This window comes from Neofelis nebulosa, chromosome 12 (assembly GCF_028018385.1).
Source record: "Neofelis nebulosa isolate mNeoNeb1 chromosome 12, mNeoNeb1.pri, whole genome shotgun sequence".
NCBI lineage: Eukaryota > Metazoa > Chordata > Mammalia > Carnivora > Felidae > Neofelis > Neofelis nebulosa.
This window is the reverse complement of record NC_080793.1, coordinates 12,729,213-12,741,223: the sequence shown is the minus strand read 5'-3', so window position 1 is coordinate 12,741,223 and position 12,011 is coordinate 12,729,213. Positions and strand designations below refer to the sequence as shown.

The following is a 12,011-nucleotide window of genomic DNA, read 5'->3' as shown; positions in this document are numbered from 1 at the left end:
ATCCTTGCACCATTTTTTTCTCATTACACAGATGAGAAAATTGAGGCTCAGAGAGGTGAACAGCCTGGCCCTGGAATACATTCAAATCTTCTGTTCTTTCCACTCCTTGCTGTCTCCCCAGGATACCAGACCACTACTGTGCTCTCTCCACCCAGGTCCTACTCCAATGGAAAGATGTCCTTCCAGAACCTCAAGACCCATAGCTTGTTGCCCTTTGGGTCAGGAGACTCTGCTCATTTAATTGTCTCTTTTCCTCCTTGGGAAACTGGAGAGCAGAATGCATATTGAGTCATGGAATTTTCCATCCTTGGCCAGACACTATCACCCCACTCATCATTTGTTCATTCAACAAATATTTGTTCAGCACCTACTATGTGCCAGGCAATGTTCTCAGTACTGTGAATACAAAATTGAATAAGACAAACAAGACTTCTGCCCTCATGAAAGTTAAGTTGTAGTGACTCCTCAGAGTTAAAAACGAAGGTTTGGAGAGGTTATATGGCTTGTCCAAGGACACATAGCAATTTTATGACACAGGTAGGACTGAAGCCCAAGTCTGCCTGACTCCTGGTGCTTTCTCCTCCATGGTGGGCATAACCTTTCTCTTACATCCCTCTCGCTTTGCCTCTCCTTAGTCTCTGTCCAGCAGGATGACTGCAGAGAACTTCACGTGGGCCCCTGCTGAATTCATCCTCCTGGGCATCACGGATCACTGGGACCTACGTGTGACCCTCTTCCTGATTTTCCTTCCAGTCTACCTGGTGAGCCTGCTGGGAAACATGGGCATGGTGCTGCTAATCCAAGTGGATGTCCGGCTCCACACACCTATGTACTTCTTCCTGGCCAACCTCTCCCTGCTGGACACCTGCTATTCCTCAGCCATCGCCCCCAAGATGCTGGTGGACTTACTGCTGCCCCACGCCACCATCCCTTACACGGCCTGTGCCCTCCAGATGTTTGTGTTCGCAGGGCTGGCTGATGCCGAGTGTTGCCTGTTGGCAGTGATGGCCTATGACCGCTATGTGGCCATCGGAAACCCTCTTCTCTACACAACAGCCATGTCGCAGCGTGTATGCCTGGCCTTGCTGGGAGCATCAGGCCTGGGCGGGGCAGTGAGTGCCATTGTCCACACGACTTTCACCTTCCGCCTGAATTTCTGCCGCTCCCGGGAGGTCAACAGCTTCTTCTGTGATATCCCTCCACTGCTGGCCATCTCCTGCAATGACACCAGTCTCAATGAGCTCCTCCTCTTTGCCATCTGTGGCTTCATCCAGACAGCCACGGTGTTGGTTATTGTCGTGTCATATGGTTTCATTGCCGGGGCTGTGATTCGCATGCCCTCGGCTGAGGGCCGTCGGCGAGCAGCCTCTACCTGTGGCTCCCACCTCACGGCTGTAACCATGCTGTATGGGACACTCACTTTCATGTACCTGCGTCCCAGCTCCAGCTATGCCCTGGACACTGACAAGATGGCATCTGTGTTCTACACTCTTGTCATCCCAGCTCTCAACCCTCTCATCTACAGCCTCCGCAACAAGGAGGTCAAGGAGGCAGTCAGAAGAACCTGGAGCCGATTCCGCCGTCCAGGTCCGGAGCACGAATGAGAAGTCTGAGGAGCTTGGTTGGGACTATGACAAGATAAGAGGACAGTGTCTGGCCCCTGCCACTCTGGGCAAAGATAGATGAACTTGTGGCTTGGGTGTCTCTTGTCATTGTTTAAGGGACTGGAAAGGGGGAGAAAAGGAAGCTTTATAGCCAGGAGGCGAGAATCTCCCTAGGGGGTTAATCTAGAACTAGATCAGATTCTAGAGTAACATTAACAAGATCAGGTTCATGTGGCTGTTGAGCTCTCTTAGGTTCCTCAGTGTTCACAACTTGAGTCCCTAGAGATTACCAGGTGAACTTATTGGATGCATTTGCCACTTGCACTTCTAGAAGGCTGATTCCCAGACACACCAGGTAAAAACTGTGTTGCCTCCAAGTGTTCCTAGATTCTTGCCCTTTTAATATTCTTCATGAGCAGTGAGTCTGCTGTTGGCCACTTTGACCCCAAGAGAGCATCTTCAGATGCTCATGCCAAAGTATGGTACTGAATCTGGTGAGATAAATACCCCCTCCCTACTGGCCTCTGTATTCCAACTCTCAGGGAAGTGGCTGAACAGCACAGGAACAAACACAAGCTCATTCCCCAAATCCCAACAGTTAGGTTAGAATCTGGCTTCTAATCAGATTTGTGACACAGGTAGGATTGAAGTTACTTTAGTTCAGGCATATGATGAAGTTAGGAAAGAGTCAGAATTACCGGTGTGGTTAGAATAGAGTTAGGATTAGGGTTCTGATTATGTCTAAGACTTTGATTAGAGTAAGGATAGACCCAGGGGTAGGTTTGGAATTTAAAAGCAATCAGAGAAATCTAGGATTGAATTAAAGTTACATACATTATAGGATTTGGGTTGATTTTCATTAGTAGTAGGTTTGGCATAAATTTAGGAGTCAGAGTTTGAATAAACTTGAGCTCTTATTAGAAATTGTTAAGGATTGGGGCACCTGGGTGGCTCAGTCAGTTGAGCGTCTGACTCTTGATCTCAGCTCAGGTCCTGATCTCAGGGTTATGAGTTCAAGCCCTGCATTGGGCTCCACACTGGGCATCGAGCCTACTTTAAAAAAAAAAAGAGAGAGAGAGAGAGAAAAAATGGTTGAGAGTTAGTTTTGGAGTACAAGACTAATATTGGACTTCAGGTTTCATTTTTATTGCTAGATTACATTTGGGTTAGAGTGTAGTCTATATCAAAAGATCTGTTAGATAAGCTGATATGCAAATAAGATTTGTGATAAATTTAGGTCACGGTCTAAAGTTATTATTGCAGTTAATCTAGGCTCAGAACTAAAGGAGAGTTAGACATGAGAAGAGTATTTTATCAAATTGACATGTCTTGGGTCTTAATTCAAGATTTATTTAGGTTTATAGATAATGATTCATGTTTTCTAAAGCTTAGAGGTAGGTACAAGATGGTTATTGGTGTGCTTAAATTTCATTCAGGGTTATGAGCCTACTCTGATTAGCATGTGGTCCAGTACGGTAGACTGCTTTAGGTTTGGCTTACAACATCCAAAAGCAGAATCAGGGGTAGGAGAGGGAATGCCATGACCCTCCTGGGTAACAACAATGCTCTCAGCCTGGAGTCACGCTAGAACCTTCTGACCCAATGCTCTTGGGATTTTCTTTCACCCAGAGTTCACGGTTTTGACAGATTTTGTCTCCCTGACTCATGACTCATGACTCATACATGACTCAGGTACATATGGGCAAGGCCCAAGGCACTGCGTTCTCCCTGGGAAGTCCCTGAATGCAGAGAAACAGGACCGGAGGGGACCCCAAGAGTTAGGGCAGGAGCTGAGGAGAGGTGAAGCATGGCCAGAGCCAATGTCATCTCCACCTGATCTCTCCTCCATTTCCCCTGATTTAGCTGAGATGAGGCCAGGAGTGTTGAAGTATGGGGCTCAAACTCTAATAGGCTCCCCACCGATTCTCTTCCTTGAGCCCCAGCCAGGGGCCAACCTCACCACACCAACTTCCCTTCAAGGAGAAATCAGCCACCAGGCACCAAGATTGCAAGAAGACAGAAGGTTCAGCCCGGCTCGTTGGGAATGTGGCACTCCTTGATATCAGGACCAGGGTACCCTCTCTCTCAGTAACTGTGGTCTTCTTGGTGGGGGCGGGGGGTCCCAGTCTGATAGACAGAGAGATATGCACAAAACTGTCTCCTCATATCTTACAGAATTTTATAGGTTTCCTGACAGGATCATCAACTCGTCCTGGTTTGCCCAGAGCTGTCCTGGTTTTAAAACACCAAGTTCTTTGAGCACCTGCCCCAGTGCTGGGAAAACCAGAGTGGTTGGTCACCTTACTTCCTGATGAGTCAGCATCTTGAGCGCGGAGGGTACAATATCCCAAATCAGCACCTTGTGACAAAGGTTCACGTAAATTAAAACCGCTTCTTCCATCACGAGCTTTTACGATCCTTCCCCAGCTCTTACCTCCTATCCCACCTCCTATTCTAACAGTTGTTACCTCACTGTAACAACTCACGTGCCATGACAATGGTTGGAGGCATTATCAGAAAAGTTGGCAGCCTCCAAGAATGTGAATTTTGTCCCCAGTTCAATAATGTCTATATTTAAAAGACCTCCTCAGTGGTCTTTTCTTCCTTTTGCAGGTTCTTGGGCTCTCGTGACACATACAGCCGCCACCACGATCAGGGAAGTTTCCAGAAGCATCTGGCCCCTTCCACTGCCGTGGCCCCACAGGATGTCCATGTTTCGCAGCAGTGGAACAACCAAATGCAATAATTACATAAATCCTACACATTACCATGAAGTTGCAGGCTACTATGCTGGGCCTATTTGATAGATAAGAAAACAAACGAGAGAGAAGGGAAAGGAGTGGGAGGCAGTAACAGAGCCCACTCTGGAGGGTAAGGGAAGAGACACAGATCCTCAATCCCAGAGTGAAATGTCCGGTAAAGCTCCCCAGTCATTGATAAAGCATTCCCCTTTAAACCTCCTTCAACACCATTTACCAAGATAAGCAGTCAGGACAAGAGCAGGCTTGAGGTGGGGAAAACTGGGGGTCTGATTTAGGGCACTTACTGCACAAAGTGAGGTGGGCCCTGAAGCATGGGTGAAAATTGGGAAAGGAGCGTTCCGTGGGGGAAGGACAAACGGACACAAAGACATGGCAAACGAAATAAGCCCAGCGTGTGCAGGAGACTTTAGGGATACCAATGTAACTGGCTTGAGAGGAACGTATTAGAAAAGAAGCAGAGGGGAGTATGAAGATTGAGGGTCTGGGAATGATATCCATGGGTGAGATATCACATAGGGAACATGGACTTTATTTAATAGGCAATAGGGAACCATGGAGTGTTCTTATGTTCCAAACCACCCTTTATGGTTGTTGTGACACCCAGCCATGCCAAGCCATTCCCACCTGGAATGCTGCACACAACATCATTCCCTTATGTCACAATACACACCCAGCAACCCCTCCCCAACACAGACCCAGTCCCCGATGGGAAACAGCCATGCACAAAGAAACACTTTCATAGGTATGGCCACCCACACGGACACAGATGTAGCTGCCACACTCAGACACGCACTCAAGCCTGTGACATATTTGGCTGCATAGAGACACAGTCTGTCTCCACACCCCGGCATACAATCCTACACACACACACACACACACACACAGCCACACATACTGCCAGTCACCAGAGGCACAACCCTCCCGTACTCCTACACTTCCTGCAAGAATCCACAGCTGAGGGGACAGGCGGGTTGGCCCCAGAAGCTAATGCGGTAAACCCTGGGCTCCCCTGCCCCTGCCCCCATTCACTCTGCTTGGGGTTCAGGAATCAGCCTGACCCTTGCTTCTGGCCTTCACAAGACAGGGGCTGAGGGCCAGCAACCTCACCACACATGAGCTTCTGAATGTCCCTCGAGGGCGAGGCGACACCAAGCACCCTTTCTCCCATCAAATTGGACCCTGGAGAGGAAGAATAAGGAATCCCAGAGCTGAGCTGCCTCCTGCCCCAGGGATGAGGGCCAAGCGAAGGGGCGGGGTTGCCTCTGAGGCTAAGGTGTTCCCGAGGCCCCCAACCCCGTAAGTTGTGGCTAATAACTCCCTCCTCCAACACTCTGGGACAGACTACACCTGGCCCCCACCGCTGTTCCCTCCTGCGATGCCAAGAGACCAGAGGGTACACTTGGGGCAAAAGGCCAGACTGGAAAATGTGCACGAGACACACGTGTGCTGTTTGTGTGAGGCTATGATTGTGCAGTACCGTCACCGTTCACTGTATCATTGGGGGGATGGGGCAGCGTGTACGTGGATGTGCCCCTCCAGGGTGGTGCATCTCTGCCGTGGCCCATCATGAGCTTAGGTGAGTGTGGCCATGTGCGTGAAAGCGGGAGGCTGCGGGCCCCTGAGGCTGTGCATGAGAATGTGCTGGATGAGGGGATCAGGAGCGATAGCACGTGCACAAACACGCTCTGGTAGAGTGCTTACACAGGTAAGTGGTCAGTGAAAGCACAAATGTGTGGAGGGTCCCAGTAGCCGTGTGTTGCTGCTGTAAGCTTCCATGAGCAGGAGTATGTGAATGATCATCACTCTCTTAGCCCCAGTGCCATTTTGTGACTGCATTTGACAATCCGTTTATGTGTATGATGATTTGAGTCCATGGGTCATGTGGTTTTATTTGTCTGCTTACTTACGTGTGATGTGCGTGCTGGGTCCACATTTCTGCGTGTGATTGATTGTGCCTGTGTATTTGCAGAGACCAGCTTGAGGCTGCACACATCTGCAAGCCTGTGCAGGTGTGTCTGTGATTGTATATGAATATTCCTGCAAACAGCTCAGTGCATTTTCATGTTCACTGGGACCCATGAAGACGGGGGCCAGAACAGGTCCAGTTTTTAGAAGTCATTTTACAAAGAACTGTCCCCTCCCCCGCCCCCACCTCCCGCCGCCAATCCGACTCTCCATCCACCCTGATCCTCTCACTCTCCTGGAAGGTGGGACATGATGGGGAGTTTGAAAACACGCTCAACAGGGAGCCAAGGTCAGAGGATTCTTCTTACCCAAAGGAGGAAGAGAAGGAAGACACTGGGGTAGGGAGGGCCTTGGTGTAATTTTTTATTTATTTGTGATAGAGAAGGACACAGGAAAAAATTAAGAGATCATTCCCCTGCAGGGTTGGCCTCTGCAAAGCCTCCAGCAAACCAGTGTCCTAAAACCCCTCTCCTTTTAAGACCCCCTCTTGGAGAACTGTCCAAGATTTCTGCTGTGAGAATCAGACAGGCGGGAAAGAATGGAAGACGTTAAAACAAGTGGCCAGTGTCCTTAGGAGTCAAGTCCCTGCATCTGGCAGGTGCATTTATCTGTCTGTACAAGTTTCTCACAGAGAGTTGTGCATTTGCTTGCTTCCCAAAAAATGTTTGATTTCATGGGGATAGTTCGCTAGGTATCTGGGGAGTCATCCAGATTCTTTGGTTCTTTTTTTTTTTTTTTTTTTTTTTTTTTTTTGCTAAGTCTGAAAATATCTTTATTCTTCTCTCACGCTTGATTATTATTTCGGTTAAGTATGGAATTCTAGCTTCAAAATATTTTTTTTCCCTTCAGAATCTGAAGATATTGCTCAACTGTGTTCTACCATCTCCTGTTGATGAAACACTTGATGGCAGACTGTTATCTGAATATCATTAGACCCTTGGGCTCCATGCGCTCGGAGGTATTGGGCTCTGCTCTTTATCCTCAGGGTTCTAAAATGTCACAACTTGTGTTTAGGTATTTGGAGTTATGTTTCCATATAAAACATGTGCCCTTCAGGTTTGGGATTTTTATTTCTTTCATGTGTTCCTCCCTTCCATCTTGTTTTGTTCTATTTCCCCCCATTCCTACTTTCCTGAAATAAGTGCCTGGGGGTCAGATCTCTTATCTGCTGTATTGATCCCCTCTTTATCTTTTCTTCCGTATTTTCTTCCTTCTCCAGGCTCCATCTTTTGTTCTGTGTTTTGCTTACAATCACAAAGCATCAAAGTTGGAAGCAGCCTGGAAGATCACCTGGTTCAGCTCCCTTATTTTACAGATGGGAAACCTAGGGCCAGAAAGGAAGAAGGTTCGGGGCGGTAACACGACTTGCCCACTGTCACACTTGTGTGTAACATCAGGGCTGCCTGACTCCATACCCACAATTTTCCCTGTTGACAGGAAGCCTTGAGCAATTTAGCCACCCTTCACCCTTTTCCTTTGAAGCTGGGGAGATGACCCATCAGTAAAAAGGAACCCCTGGGGTCTTAGGTGAAGAACCAGCCCGGCCATGGATGCTACCAATGAGTCTTCAGAGGGAGCCCCATTCATCCTGCTGGGACTGACAACAAGTCCTGAACAGCGGCGGCCTCTCTTTGGGTTATTCTTGGTCCTGTACGTAGCAGGCATCCTGGGTAATGGACTCATCGTGGCCGCCATACGGGCCAGTCCAGCCCTTCGTGCACCCATGTACTTCCTGCTGGCCCATCTGTCCTTTGCTGACCTCTGCTTTACCTCCGTCACTGTACCCAAGATGTTGACCAACTTGTTGGCCCATGACCGCTCCATCTCCGTGGCTGGCTGTCTGACCCAGATGTACTTCTTCTTTGCCCTGGGTGTAACCGATAGCTGTCTCCTGGCTGCCATGGCCTATGACCGCTATGTGGCCATCCGCCACCCCCTCCACTATGCCACAAGGATGTCCCGGGCCGTGTGCAAAGCCCTGGTGGGGAACGCATGGCTGGTGTCCCACGTCCACTCCCTCCTGCATATCCTGCTTATGGCCCGCCTGTCCTTCTGTGCCTCCCACCATGTGCCCCACTTCTTCTGTGACCACCAGCCTCTCTTAAGGCTCTCGTGCTCTGACACCCGCCACATCCAGCTGCTCATCTTCACTGAGGGTGCCGCGGTGGTGGTCACTCCCTTCCTGCTCATCCTTGCCTCCTACGGGGCCATCGCAGCTGCGGTGCTCCGGCTGCCGTCAGCCTCTAGGAGGCTCCGGGCTGTGTCCACCTGTGGCTCCCACCTGGCAGTGGTGAGCCTCTTCTATGGGACAGTCATTGCAGTGTACTTCCAGCCCACATCTCGGTATGAGGCAGAGCGGGGCCGTGTGGCCACTGTCATGTACACCGTAGTCACCCCCATGCTAAACCCTGTCATCTATAGCCTCCGGAACCGTGACGTGCAGGGGGCACTCCGAGCCCTCTTCACTGGGCGGAGGATCTCAGCTGGCGACTCCTAAGGCCTAGACCTCACCAAGCACAGGCTACATCACCCACGGTGACAACTCATGAATGTGATCATCTGTTCTATGCTTTTTTCCAAAATGACAATAACAGCTATCACTTTCCAGGCACCCACACCGTGAAGCAGAGCTTTGCCTGATCTTACGTGATTCCCACAAAAACCAGGGAAGCGGTTGTTATGATCCCGTTTCATAGAGGAGGAAACTGGATTCAAAGAGAAGAACTGACTTTCCCAAGCTTACATAATTTTTAGGTGGCAGAGCTTGGACCCTTTCTGCCACATCATTCCCTCTTCCAACATTCACTCCCAGGCACTTAGGGAGTCCGCTATCATTTTCTGAGGACCTAAAGCTATACGGGAAGGTGCATACCCCCAGGTCTTGCTCTGGGGGATTGGCACTTTATTTTTCCATCCCATCACCAGGTATTCTCAAATAAACGACTTCTCGACTGCCTGGGACATGGATAGAAGTTCACAGGCCATGTGTCAAGGGTTGACCTCTCCCAGTGAACACAGTCTGGCACATAGGAGGCACTGTGCACACCTGACATGAATAAATGTTTGTACGTTTATGCTAATAAGCATTTAGAAGCTGTCCGTACTTTAAATTCTTTGTTCTCATACTTGTCTACTATGATGCCACCTGTTGGGCTACATCTGGAATCCTGTAGAAGGAGCATGCAGTGGGCATGCACTATAAATAATTAAATGAAGCAAAGCAGGAAAGAAAGGATGAGACACAGGCATCAGGGGAAGATGGAAGAGGTAGTTTTTATCAGGTGCTAGCCCTTGATTTATTTTTACCCACACAAAGCATGGGTATTCAATTGCCACTTTATGAAATTGAGGCTCAAAGACGGTGGGCTAGTCGGTAGCAGAATCAGAACAAGTCCTTTTGTGATGAGTCGCTCAGGTGTATTTTCACTGGGCCCCATAGAATCCAGACCCCAGATTTGGAAGAACTTACAAGAAGAAACCCCAGACCAGGGCAGGCACACTGGCTCAGGTGAGGACACATCTGGGGTCAGAAAGGCTTCCTGGTACGTCCAGTCTTTTACCAAATAGGTCTCTCTTTTATGCCTATGTCTCTCCAAGAAGTCCACACCCATTCCCCCACTCCCTTCCTTCCGGCCCCTGCCCTTCCAGGGAGGTGGAGGGCTATAAACAGTCCTGGCCTTTCCAGGCCCTTTCCAGCTCCCACTAACAAACCTGCCACCACCCAGTCCTAGAACTCCTATGCTCTGCTGTTTAGATCTAAATGGGAATTCAACGATCTTTAGACCATCAGTTTAAGCAAAACAAAACAAAACAAAATGAAAACCAAAAAAACCAAAAACAACCCTCTTTTTTTCTAATAAAAGCTTACACAGAAACATCATATAGAAAACAGAAGGAAGGGGCGCCTGGCTGGCTCAGTGGGTTGGTTAAGTGTGCGACTTTCACTCAGGTCGTAATTTTGTGGTTTGTGAGTTTGAGCCCCACATCAGACTCCCTGCTATCAGCACAGAGCCACTTCAGATCCTCTGTCCTCCTCTCTGCCCCTTCCCTGCTTGCACTCTCTCTGTCTCTCTCAAAAATAAATAAGCATTTAAAAAAAACAAACAAGGGGGGTGGAGCCACAGGGTATAAGTGAGGTGAGAGTCAAAGGCACCTTCTTAGCCTCCTTGATGCCCCTCCTCCACCTCCCTGAGGGGACGCTGATCTAATCAACCCCTTCGTTTGATGGGCATGAGGTCCAAACCCCTTCGTTTGGACATGAGGTCCAGAGTGGTTAAGGGACCTGCCCAAGTCCACACACACTCAGTGGCAACCTGCAGGCTTCCTTGTTCAGCCCACCAAAACCTGCAATGATTCTGAAGCCATCCTTTCCTATCCCGCCCAGTCCCCAGGCTGCCTGCTCCTGCTGTGAGGCCAGATCCTGGCTACTCTACAGATAGACTGTCCCTTGTTTCACAACCCACTTCCTCCCTGTGCCTTGTCTAAAGCTTCACAAACATACTGGTCACGATGCTCATCAACCATTCCACACGGGCACCATCAGCCCTACCTTAGGGACCTGGCTAGGTGTCATGAGGGACTTGGACACATTCTATGAGCTGACCAGGAGGGACCCTGCCTGAGTTCTCTCTGTGTCTCTAGAACCTGGCACAGAGACTATGCGTGTGATATGCTGCTGCTTTGTCTGTCTCCTGGTCCTCTCCCAGGTGATGTTTCTGCATAAGGGGACGCAGTGGGGGTTGGGAGACTGCCAGTCCTTCCCTCTTCTGGGCCACCAGCGGTGCCCTTGTCATCCTGCTCAGATGTCATTCCAAAGAGCTGGCTGCACCCTGGAAGAGTGTTCTACTTCCAGACCCCCAGTAAGACAGGCAAGAGACGGAAATAGTGGTCATGCAAATAGCTTCAGTCACCAGGCATTTGGGTCCGTGGGCCCCATTCTCAGCCCACCCCCACCTAGATACGGCCTCGTGTTTTACTTCAGGTAGACCTAGCAGCTGACACTGACCTGGAGACAGGAAGATAAATCCTTCCCCCATCTCCAGAAAGACTGCAAAGGTGTTCATATATATAATATATATAGTATATTATATATATAATATATATAGTATATTATAAATATAATTATATAAATAGTATATATAGTATAGTATAGTATATATAGTATAGTATAGTATATATAGTATATAGTATAATATAGTATATATAGTATAGTATATATATAGTATTATATATAGTTATATATATAATTATATATTTATGTATATATATATAGAGTTATATATATAACTCTATATATATACTTTTTTTAAGTTTATTTTTTTTATTATTTAAAAAAAATTTTTTTTTAACGTTTATTTATTTTTGGGACAGAGAGAGACAGAGCATGAATGGGGAGGGTCAGAGAGAGGGAGACACAGAATCTGAAACAGGCTCCAGGCTCTGAGCTGTCAGCACAGAGCCCGACGCAGGGCTCGAACTCACAGACCGCGAGATCATGACCTGAGCCAAAGTCGGACGCTCAACCCACTGAGCCACCCAGGCGCCCCTAAGTTTATTTATTTTTGAGAGAGACAGAGAGTGCAAGCAGGGGAGGGGCAGAGACAGAGGAGGACAGAGGGTCCGAAGCAGGCTCTGGGCTGACAGCAGAGAGTCCCATGCAGGGCTCAAACTCACAAACCAC

General features: G+C 48.6%; 2 protein-coding genes across 2 annotated transcripts; both read left to right on the top strand.

The window, feature by feature from the left end:
- The first annotated feature begins 650 nt into the window (after positions 1 to 650).
- LOC131490949 (olfactory receptor 5C1) lies at positions 651 to 1,604 on the top strand. The gene has a single exon (XM_058693347.1). The coding sequence runs from the start codon at positions 651 to 653 to the stop codon at positions 1,602 to 1,604; it is 954 nt and encodes a 317-aa protein (XP_058549330.1).
- A 6,127-nt stretch (positions 1,605 to 7,731) lies between these two features.
- On the top strand, positions 7,732 to 9,172 carry LOC131490821 (olfactory receptor 1K1). The gene has a single exon (XM_058693282.1). The coding sequence runs from the start codon at positions 7,878 to 7,880 to the stop codon at positions 8,826 to 8,828; it is 951 nt and encodes a 316-aa protein (XP_058549265.1). The 5' UTR covers positions 7,732 to 7,877; the 3' UTR covers positions 8,829 to 9,172.
- Positions 9,173 to 12,011: the final 2,839 nt, after the last annotated feature.

Excerpts from the sequence above, each read along its gene's own strand:
- LOC131490949 (XM_058693347.1), top strand. The coding sequence starts at position 651 with ATGACTGCAGAGAACTTCACGTGGGCCCCTGCTGAATTCATCCTCCTG.
- LOC131490821 (XM_058693282.1), top strand. The coding sequence starts at position 7,878 with ATGGATGCTACCAATGAGTCTTCAGAGGGAGCCCCATTCATCCTGCTG.